The sequence below is a fragment of the Patagioenas fasciata genome, chromosome 27, assembly GCF_037038585.1.
Source record: "Patagioenas fasciata isolate bPatFas1 chromosome 27, bPatFas1.hap1, whole genome shotgun sequence".
NCBI lineage: Eukaryota > Metazoa > Chordata > Aves > Columbiformes > Columbidae > Patagioenas > Patagioenas fasciata.
The window spans coordinates 3,726,547-3,744,691 of record NC_092546.1 but is presented as its reverse complement, the minus strand read 5'-3'; the positions used below and the strand labels follow the sequence as shown (position 1 = coordinate 3,744,691).

The 18,145-nt window shown below is 60.1% G+C and overlaps 2 protein-coding genes across 2 annotated transcripts; one reads left to right on the top strand and one right to left on the bottom strand.

Annotated features, from left to right (window-relative positions):
• Positions 1–2,024: 2,024 nt before the first annotated feature.
• JSRP1 (junctional sarcoplasmic reticulum protein 1) lies at positions 2,025–12,452 on the top strand. The gene is made up of 12 exons (XM_071799486.1): positions 2,025–2,165; positions 2,763–2,860; positions 4,053–4,121; positions 5,680–5,955; positions 6,376–6,476; positions 6,914–6,997; positions 9,256–9,305; positions 10,171–10,333; positions 10,536–10,688; positions 10,775–10,837; positions 10,978–11,120; positions 11,239–12,452. The coding sequence occupies exons 1-12, from the start codon at positions 2,025–2,027 to the stop codon at positions 11,869–11,871; spliced, it is 1,974 nt and encodes a 657-aa protein (XP_071655587.1). The 3' UTR covers positions 11,872–12,452.
• Positions 12,221–17,477, bottom strand: AMH (anti-Mullerian hormone). Its single transcript, XM_065858561.2, has 5 exons — positions 16,804–17,477; positions 15,808–15,971; positions 15,255–15,378; positions 14,550–14,733; positions 12,221–14,416 (listed from the first exon to the last, which is right to left on the bottom strand). Exons 1-5 carry the CDS (start codon positions 17,393–17,395, stop codon positions 13,492–13,494), a joined length of 1,989 nt encoding a protein of 662 aa, XP_065714633.2. The 5' UTR covers positions 17,396–17,477; the 3' UTR covers positions 12,221–13,491.
• Positions 17,478–18,145: the final 668 nt, after the last annotated feature.

Genomic DNA, 18,145 nt, shown 5'->3' with positions numbered 1-18,145 from the left:
TATTCTTGGAAAATTATTCACTTCTTGGACTTGCCGTGGAGCAGTTACTCACGACGGCTCCTCCCCAGCCTGGCGTTAGCTGAGGTTCCCACGAGGCAGCCCAGAGCTCCGCGCCTCCCCGCGCCCAAACCCCGGCTCTGCCTTGTGCCAAGACCTGTCCCGGCCTGTCCCACGGTTCTCGGCCTGGCTCTGTTGTTCATTCACCTGCACAAAAATGGTTTACTGCCTTGGATGCTTCTCCAATGAGACCATTCACCTCCGAGTATAGGAGCAAAACACTCGAAATGGCATTCTGACGGGGGTGATTGGGTTTTCTACGCTTCTTCCTCATTTTCTTGCTCATCACCTGCTGGGCTACCACAGCTTCTGTCTCTGGTCCTGGTCACTGTAGGGAAGAAGAGCCCATTGGTGACCAGAGAGCAGTGTGGGGGTAGCTGGTCCCCTACCTCCTGTGGGCATGAAAGGGGGAAGTTGCCTCTTAGAATCACAGAATCATTTTGGTTGGAAAAGACCCTCAAAATCATCGAGTCAAACCATTCCCCCACCCCCAGCACTGCCCCATGTCCTGAGAACCTCATGTCCGTCTGTCTGGCCCTCCAGGGATGGTGACTCCAGCACTGCCCTGGGCAGCCTGTTCCAATGCCCCACAGCCCTTTGGGGAAGAAATTGTTCCCAGATCCAACCTCAACCTCCCCTGGTGCAACTTGAGGCCGTTTCCTCTGCTCCTGGCGCTTGTTCCTGGGGAGCAGAGCCCGACCCCCCTGGCTCCAAGCTCCTTTCAGGCAGTTCAGAGATCAGAAGGTCTCCCCTCAGCTCCTGTTCTCCAGCTGAGCCCCCAGGTCCCTCAGCCGCTCCCATCACACTTGTGCTCCAGCCCCTCACCAGCTCCATTCCCTTCTCTCCACTCGCTCCAGCACCTCAAGCTCTTTCTTGGTGTGAGGGGCCCAGAAGTGCCCCCAGGATCGGTGGTTTGGCCTCCCCAGGTCCCAGCACAGGGACGGTGACTGCCCTGGGTCTGCTGGCCATGCCACTGCTGGTACCAACCAGGATGCTGGTGGCCTCTTGGCCACCTGGGCACACGCTGGCTCACGTTCAACCTCTGTCACCAACACCCCCAGGGCCTTTTCCACTTGCAGACCGTGCTCAGAGCCCTGGGCGGTGTTTGGAGACCTGGGGGCTGCTGGTGCCTGAGACTCCTGTGGCGTTTTCTACAGAAAGAAAAGCCTCATGGTTTTGAATGGCTGATTTGGGGCCTAATTTGGGGCTTGAGGAGGAAATTCTTTCAGGCTGTTGTTTGCATTTCACTGGGAAGAAAGAAAAAAATAAGGAATCAAATGGGCACAAGGACTCAGCTGGCTTTGCTTTCCTACCTCCCAGTGTGAGGCAGGCTGGGCAAGGAGCAGGGAGGGGAACTGATGGAACCATGGGTGTTTAAACATCTGTCTTGGAGCTGTGTTGCAAGCGTGCGTCCCTTTCCACGGGCTTCCCTCATGCCCTGAGACACCACCCGAGGGCAGCCGCGCTTCGGAGTCCGGTCCCTGCCCCAGAGCTGGGAGAGGACAAGGATTCCTGCCAACAGCCCCTTCTAGCTGCCATCCCTGGGTTTTCATCCCAGGACGGAGCCTGAACTGGGATCCGGGTCCCTGGTCCTTCAGCTGGGATGTACAACCAAAGCCACAGAATCTTCAGCGGTCACTCGAGGGGTCCCTGGAGCAGAGACCAGAGGGCAGAGCTGGGGACAGAGCACCTTGCTGCTGGGACAAGGCTGCGGAGCAGCTCAGCTCCTGCTCTTCCACCCACTCGTGCACCCGTGTTGCCATTTTTTGATAATTCCATCATCATTTTAAATAGCTGTTACTACCACAGGCTCCTGCCTCAAGTCCTCGCTGGCCGCGTGCGCAAGCAAACACCGGCACGCTGCCACCCCCGTGCGTGTCTCTGCACCTCCCTGCCCCGTCCTGGGGCGCATTGCATTACTTTGTGCCTTTTTGCCAAGAAATACCAGACCGGTGTCGTAGGCGATCATGGGAACTAATTCAGACTATGCCAAAACTGCTGCACAAAATACAGCAGCATCTCTGCTCTCGGTGCCGCACGGACGGGCCCTGTGCGAGCTATGGGTGCTGAAAGTGAAGCGATGCTCCTGGAACACTTTTGTGATCCTTGTGGGTCCCTTCCAGCTCAGGGCATTCTGTGATTCTTTGATACCTTTTAATTGAGCCCAGGAGGATGGGAGCCAAGAGCCCCACAGTTCCTATAGACCCGCCAGCAGGGGGGATGCAAACAATTACTTATTTGCTTCGTTGCAGTCGAATTGCGTGGACTGAGCAAAACCTGGTGTGCAGGATGACGTTGAGGATGGTGGGCGAAAGGGAGAGAAAACTGAATAATTAAGAGCGTGGCTTTGGGAAAGGGAGTTTGCTGCTATTTTGAGGCCTAAACAGTTTGGTTCTTGCTTGTTACTATTACATAATGTATTTAACTTGGCGTTACTTTATGTAAGTAGGGAGAGGGAAAGGAGGGAATGTCACTCAAAAACCTTCTCCCCAGGTCCCAGCCTTTTCTGCGCTGCTTATAACTAACAGAGTAGTTTTGGAGACCAGCTTGATTTTTGGAGGAGGAAAGTCATCATCAAAGTTTCCAAACATCAGGGTGATGACAAAACACAACCATGAGGATCCTGCAGGTGGCTTACAGGAGCAATCAGCGCCAGAACAGACCTGTTCTTATCTATCTTTCCCCTTAATCTCCTTGTGTCTCAGTTTCCGCCGACATGGCTCTACCAGCCCTCAGCAGTGGCCCTTGGACGGACAGACATTGCAGCCGCTTTCCGCGTTCCCAAACGGCACTTTCAAGGACGGTTTGTCTGAAATGTCGTGTGTCAAACCCTGCGGCGAACTTGTGTCCTGCTTGGAGGTACCAACAGCTGTAAATCTTCAAGGAGAATAATGATTAGCCCTAAGCGGCGCTGGCCTGCGAGAAAACAGATCATGGAACAATTACTGAAAGCGGCGGAGACTAAAAGTAGCATTTAATGGGATCCGGCGTCTTCTGTTCCTGCTGACCTGAATGCTGCTCCTTCGCCAAGCAAAGGGAACAAAAACCTCTGGGATTTGTAAATTGGAGTATTTAGGCCACACGTGGATTAGAGCGTGATCAGACTGGCTTTAACGTAGAACTGCTCTGAATACCTATAGATCATATAGCGCTGAGGGATCAATGCTTTTAGGGAGGTCGTGGAGAGAAGCTCCAAGGAGACCTTATTGTGGCCTCTCTGTGCTTAAAAAGGGGACGATAAGAAAGATGGGGACAGACTTTTGAGCAGGGCCTGTTGTGACAGGACAAGGGGTGATGGTTTTAAACTGAAGGACAGAGATTCAGGCTGGACATGAGGAAGAAACGGGGGCAGCAGAGCCCGTCCAGGTGGCAGCTGTGGGTACCGTGTGGTGCAGAGGATGCTCCATCTCCCGCCCTCGCTCCGACACCGGCAGCACTGCCCAGCCCCACCGCAGTGCCTGGTGCCGTGAAGCCACAGGAACATCCAGCTGCCAAAACGCTCCGGGCTTTCCATTATCTGCACCTCCGCAAGGAGATTGCTCAGCTCAACGTATCTAGAAATCTCCCGTGGTGACAGACGGTGAGTTGACAAGAGAAGCACAGCTGGCAGAGAGAACACGTCTCTTCGTTTCCTGTAATTTCACGAGTGCTTCTTCACAATGCCAGCGCTCGTAAAGGTCTGTGGTTCTTGCAATCACGCGGAGAAATAATCTCCCCGGCTGACGCTGATGTGTTGCTACCTCGGGGGAAGGAGGCAGCAGCTGTGGATCAGCACACAGACATTGCACAACCCCTCAGGATGGGAAGAGCTGATGTATTGCTGGATCTGGCTGAAAGAGGAATTTTAAGTCAGCAGAATATCGTTGCAGCACTGGGATGTGGCCAGGTTGCTATGGGGACACTGGTGCCTTTAGGTTTTTGATGGTGCGAGGAATCGGGATGCTCTTTCACCTGATTTCCCTGAGAAATGGTGTTTCTGTGATCCTCTCTTCCAGCTGCCAGCCCCGCTCCCCTCCCATCGCACCCCAGCCCGGTGCCAACCTCCAACCACATCTAAGAGAAGGGTGAGGGCTCCGAGACACAAAGCACCTACAACAAGCCCATGCAAAGCCCAGCCTAAGTGCCACGTGCATCTCCGGCAGGTATTTGTTTGGTGCTGCAGCTCCTGGCAGCCCATTGCGGCTCAGCAACGGGACAGTGTCAGCGTGGCGGTGACAGGGAGCAGGGACAGACCTGCAGAGCTGTCCCTCACACTGGGGACTTGACCTTAGCAGACAACATCTAAATTCCTGTCTTTAAAAGCAGGTCAAGAGCCCAACCCTGCTGACGTGAGGACTCGGAGGATAAATGCTTTGAGGACTGGGAGGTTTTTGCTTCGCAGGCCTTGGGAACCTGGTTGGGTGGATCTGGTGGAGCCAGAGCTGAAATCTGGGGTGCAGCCCATGGGGGAAAGCCCCACAGGCAGCCTGGGGAGCCTGAGCTGGCTCAGGTGGGTTTGGGGCAGCAGGAAACCCACTCGCAAAGCCAGCTTGAGCATCTGCAGCCCCTCGTACCCAAGGCAGGAGGAGCCGGAGCCAGGCTGGGGCTGCCGGAGCCACAGGGGTTCCAGGGAGAGGGGGAATTACATAGAGAAAAGCAAAATTCATCCCCATAATTAACCTGTGCTGAAAATAATCAGTGGCTAATTTTATGTCTTTATGATTGCCTTTTAACCACGACTTATTAAAAGACAGGGAGAAAGAAGATTATGTCCTGGTGGGAGGATAAATGAGCGTTGCCATAGCAGCCAGGGGATGCTGCAGCACAGCTCGGGCCGGCTGGACCACAAACCGCAGCAGAAACCCGGGGCTGGCCAGGGCACTGTGACCCAGCCGAGCCGACAGCCTGGGAAGTCAAAGAGGATAGATTTAAGTTATCAGGCCGAAGCCAGAGAGTCAATATTTAGCCTGGACATGGAGCCCAGCCCTGTGCAGCCGGACCCTTGTCCATCACGCTGCTCCACTGCCCTCCGCAGCGCTTTTCCCTCTGCCTGGTCTCACAGCCGGATCGTGTTTCCCTCCGTCCCAGAGACACTTTTATCAGTCTCAGGGCAGGGAGAAGCTGGGATTTTGGGGGGTTTCAAGGGATTAGGAAAGAATTTGCCTCTGGGAATCTCTTTCCTCCATCTGCGTGGGATAAATTGTGCGATGGCGATGGAGGCTTTGCAGCTCGGTGGGGAACTGCTCAGAGCTAAACATGTGGAGGCAAAAACCCTGCTAGTCCCTCCCCACTGCAGAACTGGGTGTTGAAAAGCCCAGGAGAGGATGGGAAGAGCTCTCTGTCCCGTGGTCCCAAGCAGGAACGAAGCAGAAGGACGTTTTGCCCGGTTTCTGTGTGTGCAGACATTGCCAATTCAACCCCTGGGTTCTTTCCTCGCTGCCGGGGGGCAGGACAAGCGTCCCAACCTGCAAGCGCCGCAGAAAACCTCATTATTAACTGGGAGCAGCAGGGATTTTTTAGTTGGCCTGTTCATGATTTTCTGCTTTCATTATGTTGCTATAAAGCAAACACGCTTTGCCATTAACAGCCCTGACCTTACTGGAGCGGGAATCCAGCTGGGGACACGAACCTTGGTGTGCGCAGCCCTGGCACGGCGCGGGGGCTTCGCTTCCAGCTCCTGCCCTTCCTGCGTCTGCTGCAGCTTCTGCAGCGCATTATTTATACCGCAGCAGGGCTCGCAGCGTGCTCGGTCCTGTCTCTGCCAAAGAGGGGAAATCCCTGCCCTGGAAAGCAGACGGCTGCTCCCGAGTTCATTCGCTTCGTGGCGCTAAAGCAGGACCGTGACCTGGTGCCACCGGATGGCCAGAGCCCTGAGCGAAGAGTCCCCTCTGAGATGCCAGTGCTCACTTTATTACTCCTGTAAATCTTGCAAAGACCTTTTATACCTCTGCTAAAGAAAAATGCAGGTGCTGCAGATGTGAAACGTCACGGCGTCAGGATTTTTGTACCTGAAACCTTTCAGAAGTGTCTCTCCTTAGGAGAGGTGTCCCCAAAGCAGGACTACTCCAAGATGCGTAAGTCAGGTTCTTAGGGGCATGGTTCAGAGGTGGACTTGGCAGTGTTAACGGTTGGACTTGACTTGATCATCTAAAGGTCTTTTCCAAGCAAAACAATTCTATGATTCCAAGATGTGCTGCACCACATGCCCTGAGGACAGGAGCTTTTCCCCCAGCCCGTGCTGAGTTGGGGACTCTGGGTGCCCTTGCACAGGCAGTGCCAGAGCCCGATGGTCCTTTTCGGCTCCCCAGAAGAGTGATGCTTCATCCCCTCACCCTGCAGCGAGGACCACATCCCCACATCCCTGCCTGCCTCCCCAAGCGATGCCCGTGGCTGCGCTGGGCTCCTGGAGACCTGCCTGCAGGAGCAGGTACCGCAGGGAGGTCGGGGGTGAAGCAGCTGTTCTAAACACAGGCAAAAGTGGTTTTCACCAAGATTGTGTGAGCACGGCTGGTCCCAGGGGATTGCTCCTCCTCTCTGTCCCCTACCACTTGTTTAACTTCTTCATGTTGCACCTTCTGAGCAGCCTGCGCTGGGTGACGATGTCTGTGCCCATGGCAAGGGTTGGACTGGATGAGCTTTGATGTCCCTTCAACCCAAACTATTCCATGATTTCTGCCTCTCTACTGGCTCAGATTTGGGGAGCCCCCTCTCCGGGAGCTGCTCTTGAAGGGACAAGCTGCACCCCAGGTGCCCTTGAGAGCTACACCCCCTGCACCCCACGTTCCTCGCTCCAGCCCCTGCTTTCGATGCCTTTTCTGGGGCTGCGGCGCGGGTGCTCGCGCTCCCGGTGATTGGGTGCTATTTTGCTCCGGCACAGTTCGGCAGCTGTTGCTGTATATTATCCCAGAGCGCTGGAGCCAGCCGGGGGGCTGGAGGCGAGACGGAGGTGGTCGAGCCCCAGGTACAGTTTTCTGTGGCTTTTAACCCTTTCAGCCGGACGTGGGGCAGCCCGTGGGGGCAGCCCGTGGGCACAGCCCGGGGGCAGCGCTCGCCCCACTGCTGACCAGCGCTGGACTGGGGGCCGCGGGGCCCATGCTGGCGCTGCCACGCGAGCGTGCACAGAGAGAGCAGGGCGGGCGAGGGGACTATTTTTGGAAGTTTCTCTGATGTGAGTCAGTGGTAGGAGCAACCTCAGGAGCTCGTGCGGGAAAAGCTGCAGTGACAGCAGAGCAGAGCTGATTATTCGTTGGGTTTCTGCAATTTTGTGTATTTGAAAGAGGATCTGGAGTGCGTGCAGGGGAGTGGGGTGGATGGGCTGAGCAGTCGAACGGGAGGGTCCTGTGCAGGAGTCGGTGTGAGCCAAGGGCTGGAGCTGGGTTCTGGGGCTGTCGGTGGCCGTCCCTGCCCTGTGTGGCCTGGGCAGTGGTTGTGTGTTTGGCACGTGGGCGCTGGAGCTGGTCCGATGGGAACCAGCCCTGGGGAAGCCTGTTCTGCGGGTGACATAACCTGGCTGGGACTGAGGATCCCGCGTGGGCTGTAGAGTCCCAAAATGCATCCACCCCCTGCTGGGACATGGACCCACATCTCCATCTGGAGGGGCACAGACCCAGACATGGAGCCGGCCACCCGGGGGAGTGTGGAAGTCGCGGAGCTCTGCAGCCTCGGGGCAAAGCCTGGGAACGCTCCAGGGGCTGGAGGCGAAGCCCAAGGGATGGAGCTGTGAGAACAGCCACGCACCCTGCGACATGGAGCTGAGCTCAGCCAAGGACCGGGGGCCGCAGCGAGGATGCGGTGACATGGCGTGTGCCACGGGGCTCCGCCGCTCCTGACCTCCCGGTGTTTGTTTGATCCCTCTCGGTTTAGTGACAGCCCCTCCAAGTGACATGGCAGCAGGTCCCCCTGAGGTGCTGGAGAGAGACTTGGGCTGCCCCGCGGCCACCAACGCGCTGCCCGGGTGGGCAGGGAAGGGCAGGAGCAAAGGTACCTTGTCCTCACTGCAGTGCACTGGCTGGGAGGTGCCAATGGTCATGGCCGTGACCATGACCGTGACCATGGCTGTGGCTGTGCCAGCGGTGCTGGAGGCCTTGCAGGAGAGGGCTCAGCCAACAGAGATGGCTCTTTGTGGAAATCACGGGGTGACAAGGGGCGTCGAGGGGCACCCACATGGCATTGACCCCATGGGGATGTCGGCGTGGCCAGCGTGACCAGGGACTCGTGCCCTGTTCTCCTCGCACTCGTGTTTGCTCAGAAAGTGGGAATAGTTGTGTAGCTCAAAAACACAATGTGTACTTGGGGGAAAAACTCTTTAAGGAAAAATCCTCTGGTTTTGTGCTTTCCTCAGGGCTGGGAACCTCCGTCCAATGGAGAGTCCCAGGGCAGCTCCTTCGCTTCCCAGCCAAAAGGTTTCTTCCTATTTGTTTGTTTTGCTTCCAATGCCATGTCTTAGATTTCGTCCTGGGAACTGCGATTTTTTCTCTGCATTCATTCTTCCACCGGGGGAAAATAAATTAAATCCAGTTCAGAGTGGGGCAAAAATTCCTCCTTCTGGGGAGGCCTTGCGAGGATGTGGCGTCCAGATGTCAGCGGAGCCGGAGCTGCGTGCGGAGGTGCCAGGAGGGCTGAGGCCGCTCGGCGCTGGGCCCGTGTCGGAGCATCCTCACCCCAGGCCCAGCTGAACCGTGACAAAGCCCTGGGGACCCTCAGGGAGGTTTTTCTCTCTGGGAAAAGCCCTGAGAGTCACTCCCGAGCTCTGCGGCCCTCTTGGGTGGCTTGAGGTCTTCTTGGGGCTCTGGTTGCTTCACAGCGCCCGGAGCTTGTCCTGCTGTCCAGGCTCCAGCAGGAGCTGCCTCCAGCCCTGAGCAGTGTTGCTCCGGCTGCGTTTTCAGGGTATCCATGTGCTGTTTGTCCCCTCCATGTGCCTCGGCAGGGAGGTCACTGTCCCCCTCGCTGCAGCTCCCCGGGGATACCCGGGATGGGGCCGTTTTGGGGCTCAGCAGCCCCAGACGCACTCCAGGATGCTCTGACCCCCTGACATTTCCAGCTGGCACCGCGGTGGCCAAAGGCTTCTGAAACTGCCCTCCAGGGGTGACCTGGCTGCACTAACGGGGAAATGAGGCCATAATGTCCCCACTCTGCCTTCTGTGGCAGAACCACGCGCCCCAGGTGACCCCCACCTCCCCAGATGTTCTGCCTGACGCTCCATGCTGTGCTTGCCTTTAGCAGATGCTGACGGGCCGGTGAGCAGCGTCGTGGAGAGCGGCGGAGCCCATGTAAGTGTGCGGCATCGCGGGGCTGCCGGGGCCCTGTGCCGGCGGGGCTGAGCAGGGGGTGTCCCGCGGGGGGTTCAGCCCAGGAGGGCCCTGCGGGGCGATGCACAGGGGGAGCGAAGGCCACGTCCTCCAGCTGTCGCTGTCACTGAGACCTGCGGTGGGTAACGCTCCCCCGTGGCACCGCTCCAGTGCCAGTGACACGGGCCAGCAGCCAGCCCGGCCACCAAACCCCCCTGAGCCCCGACGCCGTGTGTCCCGCGCTCCCTCTGCTCCCGCTGCCCCAAACCCACTGGGGAGGCCACAGCGGGTCCTGTATCCCACCCTCAATGGAGCCGTGCTCACCTGGGCAGGTGAATCCAGCCCGAAGGCAGCTCTGGGGGTGTTTGCTCAAACACAACTGGGGATCAGCAACCACCAGCCCACCCGTGTGTGCTGGGGCTGCACCCAGCGCCTGCTCTGCGGCACAGAGCCAGCTGGTGGCTAAACCCCTCTTAGCAGACATGAAGAATCCCATCTCAGCCTGGTTTTAAGGCTGTGGATGGGGATACACGCACCAGGGTGAGGAATCACAGGATGATTTTGGTTGGAAAAGCACCTCAAAATCATGGAGTCCAACCATAACCCACCCCTGGCACTGCCCCATGTCCTGAGAACCTCATGTCCGTCTGTCCAGCCCTCCGGGGATGGTGACTCCAGCACTGCCCTGGGCAGCCTGTTCCAATGCCCCACAGCCCTTTGGGGAAGAAATTGTTCCCCAGATCCAACCTCAACCTCCCCTGGTGCAACCTGAGGCCGTTTCCTCTGCTCCTGGCGCTCATTCCTGGGGAGCAGAGCCCACCCCCCCCTCCCTTCAACCTCTTTCCAGGGGCTAGAGGAGGCCAGGGCCCCGCTTGGTGTCTCTGAGCAGGATCTGGACGAGCTGGAGCTGAGCATGCCAGAGCCGGCACCGCTCGGTGCGGACAAGAAAGCGGCGGAGAAGAAGCGAGTGGAGAAGGTGGGAGCGAAAGGCGGCGCTGCCGGCCCTCCAGGTAGGCGTGCAGGAAAGCCCTTTTCCCCACTTAGCTCCAGGACGCTGTGGTGCCATCGCACCCCAAACAGCTCAGACTCAGCCCCCACAGCACTCTTTTCAACCCCTGAATGGTGCAAATACCCCTGCCCTTCCCACCCCAGCACAGAGCCCTTTGCCTCCCCAGCTCCCCCAGTAACGCTGTTTTCCTCGGGGGTCCGCAGTCCCCAGGAGCCTCCCGGTGCAGAGGAAGGTGGAGCCCCCCGGGCTGGACCCCGCGGAGGAGCCGCTCCTCTGGGAAGGGCTCACCCTCAACAAGTGCATCCTGGTGGCCTCGGTCGTCGCCCTGCTCAGCGTCACCTTCCAGGTGCTCCAAGGTGAGCCGGATGGAGGGGGACGGGGTGGCCAGACCCTGCTGCCACCTCCTGCCACCTCCTGCCACCTCTCCCCGTCTCTCTTGCAGCGCCGTGCTCCAGGGAGGGAGTCAGCCCGGGCAGGCAGGACCCTCCACCACCTCCCCTGCATGGTGGGTTTGGATGCTCCAGGCTGCCCCGATTCCCCAAATCCAGCCTGAAACGGGGCCACGTCCCAGGGTGGGGTGGCCCTGGGACCCCATGTGGCAGCCTCATCCCCTGGTGACGGTGGCCTGTCCCTGTCCACTCCCAGAGGTGGTCAGCGCCGAGGAGGAGGAGGTCCAAGAAGTGGTGACGGCCCAGCCTGCCCAGCCGGAGAGCAGCATGTTCAAGGATGATGATGGTGACGGCGACGACGATGACGGTGATGATGATGATGAAGCTGACAGCAACCTGGTACGGGTCTGGGCTGGGGGGAGAAGGAGCATCCTCGGGAGCATCTCATCCCTGGGTGAGGGGTCCCGCTTCCTTGGGCTGTGTCACCTGCTCCTGGTCCCCTCTGTCCCCACCCCAGGCAGAGCCCTGGATCTTCAAGAAGTGGTTTGGCCGCTCGACACCGGAGGACGAGGACGAAGAGCCTGTGGATGTCCCCGAAGTGCCGCTAGCTGTGACAGAGGTGAAGAAGAGTCAGGAGAAGAAACCAGAGAAGACGGAGAAGGAGGAGAAGCTGGAGAAGCTGGAGGAGGAGAAAGCCCAGGAGAAACCAGAGAAGGAGGAGAAGGAGGACACACCAGAGGAGGAGGAGAAGGAGGAGAAGCCAGAGAAGGAGAAGAAGCCCCGGGAGAAGAAGAAGAAGAAGGAGGAGAAGGCCCGGGAGCGCCGTTCCGCCCAGGAGTGGAGCGGCCGCAGGGAGGCACGAGCCAAGGACAGGGCGCTGGGGGACAGGCCCAGCAGAGCCCTCAGGGCCCCCCGGGAGCCGGAGCAGCCGCCCCAGAAGCAGCGGGGCCGGGAGGGGAGGGAGAGGCGGCGGGAGCGGGACGAGCCCCGGCGGGAGGGCTGGAAGGGCCGTCCGGGCAGGGCCGAGGGCGGCAGGGAGAGCCCGACGCGGGACTGGCGGCAGCACAAGGGCAGGAGGCCCTGGGAGCCGGCGGCCACGCCGGGGCGGGAGGGGACGGCCCGGCACAGGGAGGGCAAGAGGCGCGACTGAGGCTGAGGCAACCAGGGGCTCGATGGTGCCGAATCCAGGGGGGTCCAGCCTGCTGTCAGCCCAGTGATGGTCACCAGGGACACCCCGGCTGGCAGTGCAGGCTCCAGGACCCCCGAGCAGCGGCAGAGCAGCCGGGAGCCCAACACGAGCTCCCTGGGGACTCTGGGCCCCCCTGGATTTGATGCACAAAGGCAACCCGAAAGGCCCCGGGGAAGGGGCTTCTCATCTGGGCTTCGCGTTATTTCTCCATCCCCACATGAAACCTCTTGTATTTCACTTCCACTCGTGGTCCCTGAGGCACCGGGGGGGCACAGGGATCCCAGCGAACAGAGTTTGTCTCCACACTGTGTAGCTTTTGAATTCAGTGAATGATTTTATTTAAAGCAAATCAAGAGAGAAGTGTATTCTGTATTCTGAGGGATGTCGGGAACGAGCACCCTGCTCTTGCCAGGCCCTGGTGCTGCTGTCACAGGGCGGCACGAAGCTGGTGACAAACCAGGGCTGGAGAGCCTGTCACCCAGGGTCCCCTTGGGCTTTGCCTTCACGGAGCCGCTTTTAGGAATGAAACACAAGTGCAATATCACACAGCGCTGAAGCAACTACAGGAGACGTTCGCAGCCCCAACCCACGGCAGGTTTAGGTATTTGCTAAATCAATAGAGGTTAAAATAAACTATTTTCATTTTTAATAAGATATTAAATTGAATGTTTTAAAAAAAGAAAAGACGGAAAGAAATTGTCATCCCTGGTTATGTTGGTGTGTTCTGTGTGTCCCCCCCAGGGCTCGTGGCCAACGCGGGTCCCCAGGCGGGCTGGGGGACGGGGCTGTGTCCCTGCCAGCTCCGTGGGGACACTGCAGAGCCCAGGGCTGGTCCCAGCGCTGGGACGGGCCCAGGAGCTGCTCTGCAGGTGTCAGAGCTGCAGCCCCGGTGGCTCTGGAAGATGATCCGGGGTGGCCGGGCTCTGGGCCGAGCGGCGGGGCCGCGGAGCAGGTGCTTTGGCAGCAGCGTGTCCCCGCTCCATGGGTGGTGTGAGCAGCCCCGGAGCTGTAAGAGGATCGCTCCCTGCCCTCCCCCGGGAGCGGGTCAGCGCGGGGCGGTGCCGACGTGACCCAGCACCCAGGACACGTCCCTGGGAAAGGCCGGGCCCTCTGGGGGGTTTTGCCTCTTGTCCTGCTTTGGCAGGCGGAGCTGCATGGCTGGTGGGGCTGAGTTATGGGCTGGTAAACGGCCAGAGGATGCTGCCAGCTGGGGGGGCTGGAGGGAGCAGCAGTTGCCCTGTCTGGTTGCTACAGGAGCAGAAAGCAAGGGATAAATAACGTGTCCTGGCCGAAGCCATGAGCCTTGACCTCCCGCAATGGCCCCGCAGCAATGTACCCAGCCCAACCCCACAGCACAGCCCCACGGGCACCCCCGGCATCAGGAACGGGGCTGCGGGGCGGGCACCAGGGACCAGCACGGCTACGGACAAACCCAGAACCAGAGCGACGCTAATGAACAAACCATGGGGAAAGGACACACAGGGAGCTCCTTTCTCCGAGAGAAGCACCAGCTCCCTAGCGAGGGCAAACGTGGGTTGGGGAGAATGGGCCGAGGGCGAGTGGCGAGGCGGGCAGGAGCCTCTACCGACAGCCACACTCCTCTGCCACCATGTTGGGGAACTTGCGGATCTCCAGCCCCTCGGCTGAGAGGCTGATGATGAGCTGGTCCGAGTAGCGGACGGGGACGCAGCAGGGAGCCCGCTGCAGCGGGGAGCCCCGCTCCTGCATGCCCAGCAGCAGCACCGTGTGCGAGTGGTAGCTGGGGACGCGGGTGGAGAGGGGCAGCTTGCAGGGGCCCTCGCAGTTGTTGGCGGCGTAGACGGTGGGCATGACGATGAACTTGCGGTCGCGCAGGTCGATGGTGAGCTCCTGCAGACGGCAGTGGGCCTGGTGCCGCGCGCTGCGGTTCTGCCGCAGCACCTTCCTGCGCTCCTGCCAGCGCGCCCGCACCGTCTGCAGCGCCTTCAGCAGCAGCAGCGTGTGCAGCTTCCCCGAGCCCGGCCGCCGCTGCTCGCTCTGAGCCTGGCCTGGACCCGGCGGGTAGTAGCAGAAGCTCAGGAGATGCTGGAAGAGCCCCGTGTTTGCTTGGAAAGCCGGGATGTCCCTCAGCTCCTGGATCACCGCCTGCAGCTTGCCCAGCAGCAGCTGCAGCACGGTCCCCTCGGGCTGCCAGCCCCCCAAGTGCTGCTCCAGCACGGCCCCGCTGTCCTGGGGGAAGAGCAGCACTGAGGGCTCCTCTGACTGCACCAGCCGCTCCAGCGCTGCCTCCTCCGACAGGTTGAGCAGCTGGTGAGGGAGGGTCTCCATCACCTGGAAGTCCAGCCAGTGCTGGGAGCTGGGCTGGGTGGGCGGCTCGCTGGAGGGGCTGGGCGGGCTCAGGACCTGACGGATGAACTGGGTCAGGATGCCCAGGAACTGGCTGCTGGCACCAGGCGCTGGGGACGAGATGTTGCCCTGGCTCGGGGCGGTGGGGGACGGAAGCTCCTCTGGCTCAGGCTGGGGGGGGCTGTGAGGAGAATACGGAGAGGGTGACAGGGACCCCTTGTGCCCAGGCCCTGCCCCACATCCTCCCACCACAGTCCCACAGGAGAAGGACTGGGGCTGCCCCTCTCCGCCCCCAGCCCCAATGTTTTACAGACCTGAGCTGTGGATATGGAGCCACGTCCAGCACCCCGTCAGCAGAGAGGTAGGGAGAAGGGCCCAAAGCCACCTCCTCCTGCCATGACCTGGCCAGCAGGAGCAGCACAGGGGTCATCCTGGTGAAGCACTTGTCATCAGAGCCAAAAAGGAGCTGCTGGGCTTCCGTGGGGGTCAAGGGGGTACCTGAGGGAGAGAGAAGAAGGTAAGGATGGTGATACAGAATCATAGAATCATTTTGGTTGGAAAAGACCCTCAAGATCATGGAGTCCAACCCTTCCCCAGCCCTGGCACTGCCCCATGTCCTGAGAACCCCATCTCCGTCTGTCCAGCCCTCCAGGGATGGTGACTCCAGCACTGCCCTGGGCAGCCTGTTCCAATGCCCCACAGCCCTTTGGGGAAGAAATTGTTCCCAGATCCAACCTCAACCTCCCCTGGGCAACTTGAGGCCATTTCCTCTGCTCCTGGCGCTTGTTCCTGGGGAGCAGAGCCCGACCCCCCTGGCTCCAAGCTCCTTTCAGGCACTTCAGAGATCAGAAGGTCTCCCCTCAGCTCCTGTTCTCCAGCTGAACCCCCCAGGTCCCTCAGCTGCTCCCATCACACTTGTGCTCCAATGCACCGGGGTGTCCCACAGCCCCTCATTACAGAGAGGACCCAAACACCCAAGGCAGAACCCAGAGGACACGGACATCCCCCCATGTCCCTACCTCCCTCTCCTCGGTGCCTGATGACCAGGGTGGCCTCGAAGCTGAGCCGCTCGCTGCTGCGGGTCACGGACGCTCCGGCAGCTCCCAGGACCAGGTACCGGCTGCCCCTGCCCGGGCAGATGCTCTGCACGGGGGCAAAAAGCGCCGGAGCACCGAAGGTGTGGGGAGACACCGAGGGGGACACGCTCAGATCCCCCCCGCTGTGGTCCCTGCTGGGTGCGGGTCACCCAGCCCGCGGTGTCCCCAGCCAGCCCGGCACTGCCCCGCTGCTGGCCCGGGGACCCGCGGACCGAGCTGGGGACACCGCGCTGTCCCTGTGCTGTGTCCCTGCCCGCAGCTGGGGACAGGGAAACAGCACCATCTTCAGGCACCGCCAACCCGCCGGACGGCGGAGATGCTGGGGGGGTGGGAACGGGACTGGGAGAGGGAACGGGGCTGGGACAGGGTGGGAAGGGGATGCGGGGGGGGTGGAAAAGGGAAAGGGCCAGCAAAACTGAGACCCCCCCCCAGACCCCCCCGATCCCAGGCCCGGATCCCCAGCCGTGTCACCCACCTGCTCCCGCGCCAGCCCCGGGCCGCTGAGCAGCAGCTCCGCGGGGTGCGCGGCGGCCCCCGGGTAGAACAGCAGCAGCGCTCCCCGCAGCTCCCCCAGCGACCGGCCCACCTGGGCCTGGAAATCCAGCCCGAACCGCAGCGTCGCCTGCGCTGCCCACTGCACTATGGGGACAGGATGGGACGGGGGTCAGCGGGGGTGAGGAGGGGGTCTGGGGCTGAGCACCCGTCCCAGCAGTGGTCAGAGCATCGGGGACAGGGGCCAACGGGGCATGGGGATGCGGCAAATCCCCTTCTCTGCTTTGGGGGGTTGCAGCGGGTGAACCTGCAGCCCCGGTGAGCGGAGCTGCCGCGCTCCCAGAGCAGCAAATTCTTATGGGCAGAACCCCCTGCAAATCACTTCTCCCATGGCAGCTCCGCCGGTGGCTTGGGGACATCGTGGCTGTTTGTCACAGCCAGCAGAGCTCCCCGGGGAAGAGCCGCTTCCCCCATTGCCCGGGGCGGATGAGCTCAGCTGGAAATCCAAAACTCAGGAGGGGAGGAAGAGATTTCAAGGAAAGAGAAACAACCATGATTCTCTTGCTGCATGGGATTAAAGCCCAGGGTTCAGCCAGGGTGCCCCCCCTCGAGCACAGATCTTACCCCCGAGACGGGACAGAGGGACACAGGACAGAGGGAGAGGGGACAGAGGGATGTGTGCTGCTGGTTTTTGCCCAGGACCCAGAGCCATTAAGGCAGAAAGTGGTAAACACTCATCATCTCCAAAGCAGAGCAGAAGCCACCTGGGCAGGAATCACAGTCAGGGACGAGGCTCCCTGTGCATCAGTGCTGTCATCGCCACCGATGCTTCTTAAAAATCTACCCAGAAAGGCATTTTACTGCAGCACTTTGCTCATTTTTCAAAACAACCCAACCCCGCCTATGTAATCCTGTGTTTAAATCCCCCCGGGCCCTCTGCCGGCCCGGCTCAGCCTGGGCACAGGGATTGCTCACCAACCTTCCTCCAGGTGCAGCACGAGGAGTCGCTCGGGCCCAGGCTCCTGCAGGTGCGCGTGGATGCGCCGCAGGGGCTGCAGAGCAGCACCCGCGTCCCGGCCCGGGCACAGCCCCAGGGCCTCCAGCTGGTTCTCGTCCCAGCCCGTGCGCTGGCTCAGCAGCTTGATGAAGCCGCTCTCATAGCGGGTGAGCACACCCACCACGTCCAGGTGCCGCGGGCTCGGCCCCTCCTGGTCCATTTTCACCCGGCAGACGGGTCCCTCCAGCCCCCCGAGCGGCCACGGGTGCCCTGTGTCCATCCAGCCCGTGGGCCCATCCTCGGCCACCCCCCAGAGGCATCTTGCTGCTGGGCTGGGCTTAGAAAAGAGGTGAGGAGCAGCGGGCGCCCTTGATCTCACCGCCAGGCTGGGGCTCGCTCCCTCCTGTAAACTCGCATTTTCTCTCTTCGCGTCAAGTCCCGGCTGCCCCGGTGGGCTGAGCTCCAGCCGGGCGACTGGGGAAACCCTTTCCCCTTCGCTCCCCGTTTTGGGAAACGCTGCAGAGGGGAGTGACAGCACCAGGTACGGCAAAAGCACCCTGAGAGCAGCCTCCATCTCCCGCTTCCACTCCCCACGCTGGGGCAGAACGGAGGACGCGTCTCCCTTTTAAAAACCGGTGGCCTTGAGTTGACAACGCACACCACACCTCCCCTGAGAAACTCGAAGGCTGTCAGGCCCGAGAGGAGGGAGGGATGTTTTAAAGAAACTTTTTTGTTCTATTTTTGGGTTTGCAGCTAGAATTGGAAACGTAAAAAGAAAAGAAAACGTTAATGATGTTTCCCTTACTCGTAGGGATGCACGGCCTTGACTTCAGATGTTTTCTACCGGAGGATGGATGTCGAGATCTTCATGGGGACCAGACTATTCCCATCAGTGGTGAAACAGCAGGAGGGAACAACGAGCCAGAGGAGGAGGAGGGGGACAAAGGCAGATAATGGGCAGAAACTAAGTAAATGTATAGAAAGCGTTCTCCTCTTGGGGGTGGAACCTCCCCCTTCAGCTGGCACCTCGTGGGGGCTCTTAACAACCTGGACAGGACAATCTCATGGGTGACTTTGAACACTTTAGTCTTGACTTCAAAAGTCTCACAAGTCTGAGCACAAGTGTGATGGGAGCGGCGGAGGGACCTGGGGGTTCACCTGGAGAACAGGCTGGTGAAGGTGAACCCTCCTCTGCAGGAGCGGCGACAAGGACACACACCTGGCACTGGGGAGACCTTAGTGTGGCCTTTCTGGACTTAAAACAGGCTGATGAGAAAGATAGGGACAGACCTTTGAGCAGGGCCTGTTGCGATAGGACAAGGGG